The sequence below is a fragment of the Oncorhynchus gorbuscha genome, linkage group LG17 (genome assembly GCF_021184085.1).
Source record: "Oncorhynchus gorbuscha isolate QuinsamMale2020 ecotype Even-year linkage group LG17, OgorEven_v1.0, whole genome shotgun sequence".
Lineage (NCBI taxonomy): Eukaryota > Metazoa > Chordata > Actinopteri > Salmoniformes > Salmonidae > Oncorhynchus > Oncorhynchus gorbuscha.
In genome coordinates, this window is record NC_060189.1 from 24,008,382 (window position 1) to 24,020,703 (window position 12,322).

Sequence of the window (12,322 nt, forward strand, 5' to 3'; positions counted from 1 at the left end):
GATGCAACAAGACAACGACCCAAAACGCAGAAGTAAATCAACAACCGAAGGACTTCAACAGAAGAAAATATGCCTTCTGGAGTGGCCCAGTCAGTCCTGACCTCGACCTGACTTAATATCCAGTGGCAGGACCTCGAGCGGTTCACACCAGACATCCTAAGAATATTGCTGAACTGAAACAGTTTTGTAAGGAGGAATGGACCATTCCTCTTGACCGTTGCGCAAGTCTGATCCGCAACTCCAGAAAACATTTGGTTGAGGTTGTTGCTGCCAAAGGAGGGTCAACCAGTTATTAAATCACATCATTTTCCCACCGTGCACTGTGAATGTTTACACGGTGTGTTCAATAGACATGACAAATTATAATTGTTTGTGTGTTATTTGTTTAAGCAGACTGTGTTTGTCTATTGTTGTGACCTAGATGAAGATCAGATATCATTTTATGACCAATTTATGCAGAAATCCAGTTATTTCCAAAGTGTTCACATACTTTTTCTTGCCACTGTATATTCTTCAATAATCAAATATAGTATATATCATGAATTGATATGTCAAAAGATGCACGTAGCTCTCGCAGATTGCCCCTTTAAGTGTCATATAAACACTAAAGTAAAATAGTGTTGTATGTATTGAGTCATGATGAAATGGCTTCCTCCACTGACAGATGTATAAAATGGTAAATGGGTAATCTACTCAAGGAACAAAAGCTTCCCATAGTTGACAGATGCTGTAGCTACAAGAAACAAAGTATAGTGACCACTATAACCCCCAGCTGCTCATGTTCACAATTACTTCAGGTAGGGAGTGAGTGTCACTGCTCAGACAGAGGTGAACTCATACTGTACTACAGTAATATGCAGAGGAGGTCGGTTAACAATCCCATTCGTATGACTAGCCCATGGATCACAATGAAATGTCCGAATGTGATGCAACTGAAAACCGATATTTATTCAAAAATTAGACAGAAAAAAGGGTCTGCTACTCCGTCCACTGAGAGCTACCCCCATATCCGCAGCATTGCATAACATCTACCATATTGTATGTGTAACAACACCTTAAAGCGGCATTCAGCAGTTGAAACAATAACAAAGCCGACTCCCCGCCCCGTTTCGGTAAAAAGCTGAAGGATGGGGCAGGAGAAATGTAACCAGTCTCAAATTCATAGACAGAGCTATGGACGCAATGACTGACCATCCATGAGATCACAATTTGATCTCATGGAAATATGGTTTCCATAGGGCCTAACCCCTAGGTGCACGTTTTGGTTTTTGCCCTAGCACTACACAGCTGATTCAAATAACCAACTCATCATCAAGCTTTGATTGTTTAAATCAGCTGTGTAGTGATAGGGCAAAAACTAAAATGTGCACCCAGGGGGGCCCCCCGGGACCGAGTTTGGGAAATGCTGCTCGGAAACACTGCAGCCACTGAGCTTAATGTCACCAAGTGCAGCCAGCCATGAATGGGGATGCTGCCCCCAAGTGGACATAAAAACACATATCTTCTAAGGATGTTATTCTATCTCTCAGAGAAAGACAGAAAGTGAAAGATGGACCTCAGTGTTTCACAAAATGAGTGAATTCAGTAAGATGTTAGTGCACTAACTGTAAGTCTCTCTGGATAAGAGCATCTGCTTAATGACTCAAATGGAAAAAAAAGTCATGCAGAATCTTTAGTAATGTTAATTGTGTTTATGTGATGGGTTTGAATCTGCCCATGACAGGTGAGAGGTAGGTAGTGCTATGCTGGTGATAATTAGTTGCATGCTTGTGTAGTGGCACTGACAACATGGTGGTGGTATGCTTACGTATGATAGTAGTGCTCAAGGCTCTGAGAGCAGAGCCACTCCTGGAAGGCAAAGTCTCGCAGCAGCTGGATATGAGCCTCTGCGATGTCCCTCCAGCGCCGCTTCTCTCTCACCACGTACTCCAGACGAGTCAGAATACTCAGGCTCAGCTCCTCCAGAGTCTCCACATCTCCACACACAGGCAAAGACAGACACAGACAAATCAGCCAGAGCAGAGAAGGATCTAGTCTACCTTATCATAAATTAATTCACCTCAACAACACCAGATTGAGGCCAAGATAAGAATATACTCCTACCTGCAAACAGGCAGGCCCTAAATCACTAAAACCACAACATCATGAGCTTTGGGAAATTACACTAACCTAAAACCAAGACCTCTACCTCTTCAACGGCAGATAATGAGCTAAATCATTGGCTGAACATTCAAGAAAATATCCTTTAACTGTGTAGGCTTTTGTACAAACTCCAATGGATGAGTAAATTCAAAGATGATCAATTCCCCTTGTTGTAAAAGAACTGGGATGCTGTGAATCAACTACAGAATAAATCAATGAAGATGTTACTGTGTTTGGTTGCAATCACATTAGCCTCTGGCTTCTTTACATCAGCAATAGTTCAGAGATACCAAACTGACACTGTTCCATGTCATTCATAAACGCTGGATCAAATCAAGTTGCTGATATTTTGTCAACTGACCTTCAAATAAGTGTTTGTATTCGGAGAGACTGTGGCCTTGAATCCATTCTTCAATCTGACTTTCTTTGCCTTTCTTCCAGCGCACTTCCCAGAAGAAGATCCACGAGACTGAGCAGAAGAGGAAAGTCAGCAAAAAGCGGAGGTCCATCAGACCATCTTCAGCTCTGACTCAGACTCTTCTGCTCCCCACAAAGGCTGAGCCAGGTCCAAAATACTGCACGATAAAATAAAAAGTTGCAAATCATGTTCATTCTCCAGCTTCTTCACTGGTAAAGAGCTATAGCAAAAACAACAAAAACATCACAGGTTTAAGTCAGGCAGCTCATGACAGGTAAGCCTAAACAATGACTGAGACAACTAAAAAGTTGTGACCATGCTCATCTAGCAACTCAGGTGCTTTCATTATGCAGTAGCAGCATAGCCAGAGAAGGCATGCATGAATGTTAATATCTCACACTGGAGGAGTGTTGAATGATGGGATAGGACATGTAATCCAGATGACATATGCATGAACTGGCAAGGTTCTTAAAATTTCTCATTACTTTTATCTCATAATCTAAACTAAAGAACACCAAAGTCCACAGCGACAAAAACATAGAATAAATGCATTGGCAACACCCATAGACATAGATTGTCTACAAGAACAACATCCCCACAAGATACATATTTGCTACAGCACCCCTAATGATTGGTGTACAAAATTCCCCACCCATTTCCAGACTCCCCACCAACCACCAGTCACCCACACTTCCTGCAGGGACGTTATTTCCTTCCCCCACACTTTTTAAGTAGGCACACCGGTAACTAATCAGTGTTGAGGTCAGGATAAAGATTAGTCTGTGACAGTAGGAGTGAAGTATTTGGAAAATGTGCACCCTTGCCTTTTGGCTGATCCATTTGTGGTTTCAAGGTGGGTGCTGTGGAGTCAGTGAGGGTAACCAGAAGTGGTCTTGTGATAATTGTTTGTGTTTCTGCTGGGCAGAGGGAGCAGGCGAGAAAAAAAAAGTGATTACTGGAATAGCAGTAAATGTAAAAGTTACCTAACTGAAGGGGAAGATTCCGGTGTTTGTGATGCTCGTTGTTCGGTGCGACGCAGACAGGGTGGTGTGAATGGTGAAACAGAAGTCGTTGTCTGTTCTTTTGAGTTTTGTTTGAGTCTTTGCCAGACAAAGTGATGTTAGGATATGTAAGTTAAACTGTACGAGGTTTTGTGCCGACTACATTACGTTGTTGCAGGTGTCAAGCTTATGGGCATGTGGCAGCAGTGTGTAGGAGGGAGGTTCCTAGGTGTGCAGAAGGGCATTAGACAAAGGACTGTGTAGAAATGGGGAAAGTAGTGGTATGTGGCAATTGTAGGGGTGCCCATGGGCCTGGGGATCAGAAATGTCCTGTGCGAGAGGCAGGTTGAGGTTTCTAGGGATAGAGTAGTGCAGAAGTTGTCATATGCTGCGTCAGTGAAGAAAGTAGGGGGAGGGATCCTGGAGTGGTGTCAGTAGTAGATCTGTACCAGTACAGAGGGATAGGATAACAAGTGATAGATGTTTCAGTAAGACTGGATTTGTAGCATTAATAGCAATGGTTATCAACTGTACTGCAGGGATGGAAGGTCATTTGCAGACAATTGAGGTTGTGGTGGCAGCTGCAGAGGTATTTGGGTGTGCAAGACTTGACATCAGAAGAGTTACATGTTGTGTTAAGTGATGGTGTCCCATCCTTTCAGGTTGTTGGTCTGAAGTAGGACTAAATAGATTTAAATAGTGGAGTAGTGTGGTATTTAAAAAAAAAGTTTGTGTGTAGTGATTTTTTGTTTTTTTCCCAAGCAAAGTATATGGGAGTTGTACTCCAGTCTAGTAGGTGGCAGTAATGCAACATTTATTAGATGCCAACCACCCTTACCCTCATTGAAGAAGTAATCAATGTTGATACCTCATGGACTGGTAGTGTGATGTGTTTGGAAGATATGTTATGTGGATGAGTTACTAAGTTTGTCCTCTTTCCTTTTGGTGTTGACTTCCTTGGTCAGTGTGATTTTGTTTGTCTTTTGTTTGACCACAGCCTTTGTTAGCTTGCCTTAGCCATTATACTAACGTTATATTATCACAGTTCTTTGTACACATCTGTGGTGATAGGAGTAATACTTATGTGTTGTGCTGATGTAGCATATTCCTTATTTGATTCCCAGAAACCATCCAACTGTCATCATAGTTCAATAAAAGGTCAAAAGGTTACCCTCTTTGTGTTCTTGCAGACACACCCATTTGCATTGCCTCCCACACATCCCTTAGTTTATTTTACCTATTTTTCATGGTGCCGAAACCTGGGTTGGTAACGCAATGGGGGAGGGGACTACCAACCAGCTAAGCTTTACCCGGGCCAGCTACCAGTCCAGCCTTGCCAGGCCCAAGTCCAACAACCAGCTCAGCCTTACCAGGCCCCCTACACCTACCATGCGCCGCCAGCCAGCTACCCCCAGCCAAGATGGGAGGGATACCAGTTGCAGGTGGTTCTACAAAAAAAACATAAATTCAGAAAAATATTAAATAAAGTTTTTTTTTTTGTACAGAGTAAGATCTTCCTCTTGCATGCGTGTAGATCTTTGTTTTGGTCGAACTGTGATGCACCGTCATCTACTTCTACACGTGGCTGCGTTGCATAGAAATGTCTAGTTCCTGCAAAGATGCTGGGAAATGCTAGATGTGGTTTGCTGGCTTTTGTAGAACCACTTGCCACTGGAAACTGACATTTCTAAGATACTTTTAAAAGTGACTCAAAAACTAAGTAAGTATCTCCATGAACAGGTTCATTTAAAAATCTACGGTGGCGGTTTGTATGGGGCTTTCCTGTAATGGACACCAAAAGTCATTGGCTCCCGAGTGGCGCAGCGGTCTAAGGCACTGCATCTCATTGCTAGAGGTGTCACCACAGACCCTGGTTCGATTCCAGGCTGTATCACAACAGGGCATGATTGGGAGTCCCATAGAGCAGCCCACAATTGGCCCAGAATTTGTTCTTAACTGACTTGCCACTACCTCAAGCTCAACCTCGACACGACGGAGCTCCTCTTTCTCCCGGGGAAGGCCTGCCTAAACAACTTCTCCATCACAATTGACAACTCCACTGTGTCCCCATAGCAGAGTGCAAAGAACCCTGGACAACACCGTCGTTCTCTGCACACATCACAGCAGGAACTCGCTCCTGCAGCTTCATGCTCCATGACATCCGTAGAGTACAACCCTACCTCACACAGGAAGTGGCTTGAGGAAGCGGCGCAGGTCCTAATCCAGACACTTGTCTTCCATCTGGACTTGTGCAACTCACTGTTGGCTGGGCGACCCGCGTGTGCTATCAAACCCCTGCCATTTATCTAGAACGCTGTAGCCTACCAGGTGTTCAACTGTCTCAAGTTCTTCCATGTCACCCCGCTCCTCCGCATACTACACTGGCTTCCAGTCGATGCTCGCATGGCACTTGCTTATGGAGCAGCAAGAGGAATTGCCCTTCTCGAAATTCAGGTTATGCTCAAACCCGACACCCCAACATGAGTACTCTGTTCTGCCACCTCTGGTCTCTTGGCCCTCCCATCCAAACAGGAGGGCAGCTCAATTCGGACCAGTCCAAGCTCTTCTCCGTCCTGGCACCCTAATGATGGAACTAGCTTCCCCCATCTTTTGAAACCCTCTCTCTTCAGAGCATCTTAAATAATGACACAGCACCCCTCTCCTTTTTGCCTTTTGTGAACTATACTGAACAAAAGTATAAAAGCGAAAATGTCTACGATTTTACTGAGTTAGTTCTTAAGGAAATCAGTGAATTTAAATAAATTCATTAGGCTGTAATCTACTGAACTGGAACAGGCTGCCAATCCAGAGCATTCCAAACATGCTGAATGGGTGACATGTCTGATGATGATGCAGGCCATGGAAGAACTGGGAAATGTTCAGCTTCCAGGAATTGTGTACAAGTCCTTGAGGCATGGGGCTGTGTATTATGCTGAAACATGAGGTGAGGGTGGCGGATGAATGGCATGACAATGGGCCTCAGGATCCCGTCCCGGTATCTGTGTATTCAAATTGCCATAGGTTCAAATCAAATGTATTTAAAAAAAAATTCCTGCCCACACCATAACCCCAAAGCCACCATTGAGCACTCTGTTCACAATGTTGACATCGGCAAACCGCTCACCCAAACAATGCCATACACGTGGTCTGCAGTTGAGGCCGGTTGGGCGTACTGCCAAATGCTCTAAAATTATGTTGGAGGCAGCTTATGGTAGAGACATAAACATGAAATTCTATGGCAACAGATCAGGTGGAAATTCCTGCAGTCAGCATGCCAATTGCACACTCCCTCAACTTTACACCTGTGGCATTGTGTTGTGACAAAACTGCATATTTTAGTGGCCTTTTACTGTCCACAGCACAAGGTGCACCTGTGTAATGATCATGCTGTTTAATCGGCTTTTTGATATGCCACACCAGTCAGGTGGATGGATTATCTTGGCAAAGAAGAAATGCTCACTAACAGGGATGTAAACAAATTTTTGTAGAATATTTGAGTTAAGCCTTTTGTGCATATGGAAAATTTCCGTGATCTTTAATTTCAGCTCATGAAACTTGGGACCAACACTTTGTTGCGCTTTATACTTTTGTTCCATGATCCCCCCTTCTAGCTCTGACTTTGCTGATAGCTAGTTTATTGAGGAAAATGTACTGTGACATGTGGTTGTCCCACCTATCTACCTTACCGTGAATACATTAAATCGCTCTGGATAAGAGCATCTGCTAAATCTAATGAAATTTAGATAACCAACAATGCTGTTTTCCCTAAAAAAAAAAGAAATAAAAGCAACAAATAATTAAAGAGCAGCAGTAAAATATAAATAGCGAGGCTATATACATGGGGTACCGTTACAGATTCAATGTGCAGGGGCACTGGTTAGTCAAGGAAATTGAGGTTACATGTTGGTAGAGTTATTAAAGTGACTATGCACAGATAACAGAGTAGCAGCAGCGTAAAAGAGGGGGGGAATGCAAATGGTCTGGATAGCCATTTGATTAGATGTTCTGGAGTCTTATGACTTGGGGGTAGAAGCTGTTTAGATGCCTCTTGGACCTAGACTTAGCGCTCCGGTACCACTTGCCGTGCGGTAGTTGAGAGAACAGTCTATGACTAGGGTGGCTGAAGTCTTTTTAGGGCCGTCCTCTGACACCACCTGGTATAGAGGTCATGGATGGTAGCACTGATTTTTTTTGGGGGGGGGGGGGATTAGCCCTTTCCACACAGCCCCTCACCCACTAGGCTGTATTTGTTTTGCGTTAAAGTATGTTCCACATTTGGGGCGGCTGTAGCAAATTCCCCACCCGCTTCCAGTCAACCCTGTGGGGTGGTACTTCCTTCCCTACACCATTAAGTAAGCACACCTGCACTTAATCAATGTTCATACCGCTTGGGAGATGTTATGTGCTAATATAGACTTTTCCTATTATTTTCACGTGGATGATTTATTTACTAAGTTTGTCGTCTTTCCATTTGGTGTTGAAGTCCTTGGTCAGTGTGATTTATTTGCATGGTGTTTGACAACTGCCTTTGTTAGCTTGCTTTCGTCAATGTTGAGCTACCTTTGTGTGTATGTGTGTGTGTATATATATATATATATATATATATATATATATATATATATATATATATATATATATGACGTGTTTAGCTATTATTCATTCTGTTGTACTGATGCAGCCTATTCCAACTATCATCCTGATTTAATAAATGGCTACCCTCTCTTTGTTTTTGCAGACACGCCCATTGCGTTGCCTCCCACACATCCCCTTAGTTTCTTTGAGCTATTTTTCCGATGGGGAAACCTTCAAGGGTGAAATTAAACTTGCTTTGCATATGACCCCTAATGAATGACAACTAGGTCACGGAAGCTCTCTATCAATAAGGAGGTTGTTGGGCAGCAGATCACAGACCTGATAACTCCAGGAACGCTGTAAAATGAAGAAAGTTTAAGTGATGCTAAATGCTGGCTCCTTGGGTGTACGTGATACGTTACCTGGCTGGTTGGGAAAGTCGATCAATTAATGAGACAGCAGCAGCTAACTGACGTTAGCTCAATACTCCATATGTGTTTAGATAATACATCAATATCGACAACCAACGTGATTCATGTGTTTTAGGCTATGCACACTGGCAGGGATTATAGTCAGCTAGCTACAACATAAATTCCTTCAGGACAAGTACAGACTAACTAGCTAGCTTGTTGCTAATACTGTAGCCTACGTTAGCTACCTACGACGTACGTTAAGCCGTCAATGTCAACTCAAAATCGAAATGTGGTATTCCAAAGCCAAATTCAGTGTTTCAAAACATGGAATAATTCACCGCTCACGCATAGCTACGTTCAAATACATCAGATAAATCCATTTTAATTTTAAGAATAACAGTCCTACCTTGAATGTATTTATTATATTTAACTAGCTAGCGGCAACCGGAAGCCGAGATGCGCAGGGAAACAAACGTCGATTGTTGATGACGTTTAGACACAGTCACACGAGGGCTGTAGGCAGTTATACAAGTCAGCTGTTGTATTTTTAAAAACAAAACATGGTAAGTCGTACGCTAATTTAGCAAAATACAAGGCCATCAATTAAGTATAGACCGTGGTTCTTGATTCGGCAGTTGGAATAATTTAAAATCTATTTCAATTGATGGGAGTTCGTATACCTTTTTTTGCTCTGCTAGCTTAGCTAGCTAACAGTAGTCACTTGACTGGAGCTAACTGAAGTGTGCATTTTTGCATAAACTTAGCAAACGCTATTCTTTACTTCTGACTTGTATTTCCATATGTTTACTTTAGGGGAAACGGAAGACAAAGAAGTTTGCTTCAATGAAGAGAATGATAAGCTTGAAAGATCAGAGAATGTGAGTCTCTGCCAATGATGTTAGCTAGCACGAATATGAATCATTCACACGGTCTAGTTTGACTGATAAACCATGCCAATATTGTGGATTAGCTAAACGTCAAGCTAACAAGTTGGCATGGATTGTCAGAAATATCAGATAGCTAGCTTCCTTAGACTCACTAATTTCTTTAGTTTGACTAATACATACTTTATCATGATAAATTCCAGTTGAGTCCTCATGGTATTGACTCTTGGGTTTCTTTAGAAACGAGAAGGATCGTGCCAAAGTACAAGTGACAAAGAAAAAGGATCCATCAGAAATAAAGGAAAAAGAAGTGTAAGTAGCTTCACAAGTACGCTGGTTGCCATCTCTGTTCAGCTATTAGAATATACTCCTTGCCACTCCTTTCATTTGTCAAAGAGACTGGCCTTTCAGCAATCATCAAATAGGAACATTCTATCGTTAATGAGCCCGAGGAGATCAGAGAATTTTTATCCTGATTTGAGAACTCTCACAGCTATCATCCAATCACGTTTGTACAAATTACACTTGGGAAAACATTCTAACTTAATTCATACATTTGATTGTAAACATTAGAACATTGGGCATTATGGTGTAATACATTTCCTTGTAAACATAAACATTAGGCACATGGAGAATAGAGGATTCCCGTTCATTTCATTTTTGCCACCAGCCAATGTGATTTCATCACACGAGAAGTTATTGTGTGGTGTGGAGATGCATCAATTGCGCAAGAAGGGAACAGTGAAGATGTGTAAATTAAAGTTAATTCACTGGCTGAGCTATTAATCCACCATTTGTATGCTATCCTATGGATTAGTCCTAGCTTACTATAGTTTAACATTATGTATAATGTAGCATATGCCTACTTTTTGATGGACTACAGCCAAGATTTGAAGGCGAGCCTAGGTTATGAATACGTTTTTAGGAAGAAATATGATTTGTGAGTGTCAGATGCTCTGGTGGCTATGATTGGTGGGTCATTTTACGTTGTCAGTGAGTTTGAATTATTTTCTAAAGTAGCCTGTCTGTCCTCCCAAGTCATGGTGATCAGCATATGTGCGATGAATGACGACAGGTGCCAGTTTTGCGTTTCTTTTCTCTCATTAATGGGATGTAGCTGAAGAAAACACAGCTCGATAGAATCTTGTAGGCTAATATTTTCCTTATTATTTCTCTCATTGCGGAGTTCTCTCTAGCTACTTTGAGCAATGGATGCCGAAAGGCCAGTCTCTTTGGCAAATGCAAGGAGTGGAATGTTAGCTAAAAAGACTGGTACCCAGACTACTTCACAAATATCAGAACAAGCAAATGCACCCATAACTCTTAACTAATATTCAGTATATTATGGACAAATTATTGATTATAGGTCAATACCTTCTTACTGTGTGTTCACACATTTATTTTCCTACCTGCAGTCCAAAATATCCATCGTGCCTGTTCTTCCAGTACAACACTCAGCTTGGTCCCCCTTATCACATCCTGGTCGACACCAATTTCATTAACTTCTCCATCAAGGCTAAACTGGACATAGTTCAGTCAATGATGGACTGCCTGTATGCCAAGTGTGAGTATCTGGCAAAGTTTATTCAGCGTGAACTCAGTTAATGTAACTAAGGAATAACCGGTGTATTTTTAAATTATACTTTTGCTTGTTCAAGGTATCCCATGCATCACAGACTGTGTAATGGCTGAGATAGAGAAACTGGGGATGAAGTATAGAGTAGCTCTGAGGTAACTAGCTGTTGTGAAGACCAACATCCAGATACACTACAGACATTCAAACGCATACACACACACGTTCTGAGGGTATTATCAACGTTCCAAGGTATATGACGGATGCATTTTCTGCCTCTGTAGGATAGCCAAGGATCCTCGGTTCGAACGACTGCCATGCACCCACAAAGGAACATACGCTGATGACTGCTTAGTTCAAAGGGTAACCCAGGTAATGTAGTTTAATCTACTAAATTGACAATGTATTACATTAGGGAAACTCTTTAGTCATTAGAGCACTGTGGTTTTATACCAGAGAAGAACACCAATTCAATCATGTATCTTTCACAGCACAAGTGCTACATCCTGGCAACTGTGGACAGGGACCTTAAGAGAAGGATCAGAAAGATCCCAGGAGTACCCATCATGTACATCTCCAACCATAGGTCAGAATTAACATCAGATTATCAGTGTTCAATTGGTCATTTGTGGTTATCACTGTGTTTTATAGCTAGTTTATCTCTCACTCATATAAAATGTCTTATACCATGATCTTTAAACCATGTCTAACTAATATTTTTCACAGGTTCAACATTGAACGAATGCCTGATGACTATGGTGCTCCAAGATTCTAATATTCAGTTGATGGAATTTAAAAGTTGGACTGTGGCTTTTTTCGAGAAGTTTTTGATTTGTTTACCTGCTTATTGTATATTGTTAAAGGACTTGAGTTTATGCTCTACATTTTTAGCAGAAATGTATGACAGAGCAATAATTTTGCAAATTTAATGACTGGTGTATTTCTTACTATTCCGAAACTGTTTTTCACTTTGTTCCAAAAAAGTACAAATGCATTCTTGTCAAGGTGTGAAAATTGAAATAAATTAATGGAAGAATAGTCGAATGTATCCAGTATTTTTTATATCGTAGTGTGAAGAGGTAGGCTATACGTCATTAGTCATGGAGAGTGCATTTATTATAAACCTTTAAATTGTGCTGCATTTCATAGGCTACCTAGTGGTTAGAGCGTTGGACTAGTAACCGAAAGGTTGCAAATCGAATCCACGCGTTGACAAGGTAAAAAGCTGTCGTTCTGCCCCTGGACAAGGCAGTCAATCCACTGTTCCTAAACCGTGATTGAAAATAAGTGTTCGTTCTTGACTGACTTGCTGTCTGTTA

At 41.7% G+C, this 12,322-nt stretch overlaps 2 protein-coding genes across 6 annotated transcripts in view; one reads left to right on the forward strand and one right to left on the reverse strand.

The window, feature by feature from the left end:
• LOC124001353 (apoptosis-resistant E3 ubiquitin protein ligase 1-like) overlaps nucleotides 1-9,020 on the reverse strand; it is a 44,268-nt gene extending 35,248 nt beyond the window's left edge. The window contains exons 1-4 of one of the 5 annotated variants that reach the window (XM_046308088.1): nucleotides 8,953-9,020; nucleotides 4,950-5,009; nucleotides 2,504-2,717; nucleotides 1,808-1,976 (exon numbers count right to left, since the gene is read on the reverse strand). In XM_046308088.1, the coding sequence (XP_046164044.1) occupies nucleotides 1,808-1,976; nucleotides 2,504-2,651 (317 nt within the window). In that variant the 5' untranslated portion in view covers nucleotides 2,652-2,717; nucleotides 4,950-5,009; nucleotides 8,953-9,020. Of the gene's footprint in view, nucleotides 1-1,807; nucleotides 1,977-2,503; nucleotides 2,781-4,949; nucleotides 5,010-8,555 lie in introns of those variants that run through there. The other 4 variants (XM_046308087.1, XM_046308089.1, XM_046308086.1 and 1 more) reach the window with 4 other exon arrangements.
• On the forward strand, nucleotides 9,015-12,044 carry LOC124001354 (rRNA-processing protein FCF1 homolog). The gene is made up of 8 exons (XM_046308090.1): nucleotides 9,015-9,109; nucleotides 9,360-9,424; nucleotides 9,671-9,742; nucleotides 10,846-10,994; nucleotides 11,089-11,161; nucleotides 11,288-11,375; nucleotides 11,495-11,589; nucleotides 11,730-12,044. Exons 1-8 carry the CDS (start codon nucleotides 9,107-9,109, stop codon nucleotides 11,776-11,778), a joined length of 594 nt encoding a protein of 197 aa, XP_046164046.1. The 5' UTR covers nucleotides 9,015-9,106; the 3' UTR covers nucleotides 11,779-12,044.
• Nucleotides 12,045-12,322: the final 278 nt, after the last annotated feature.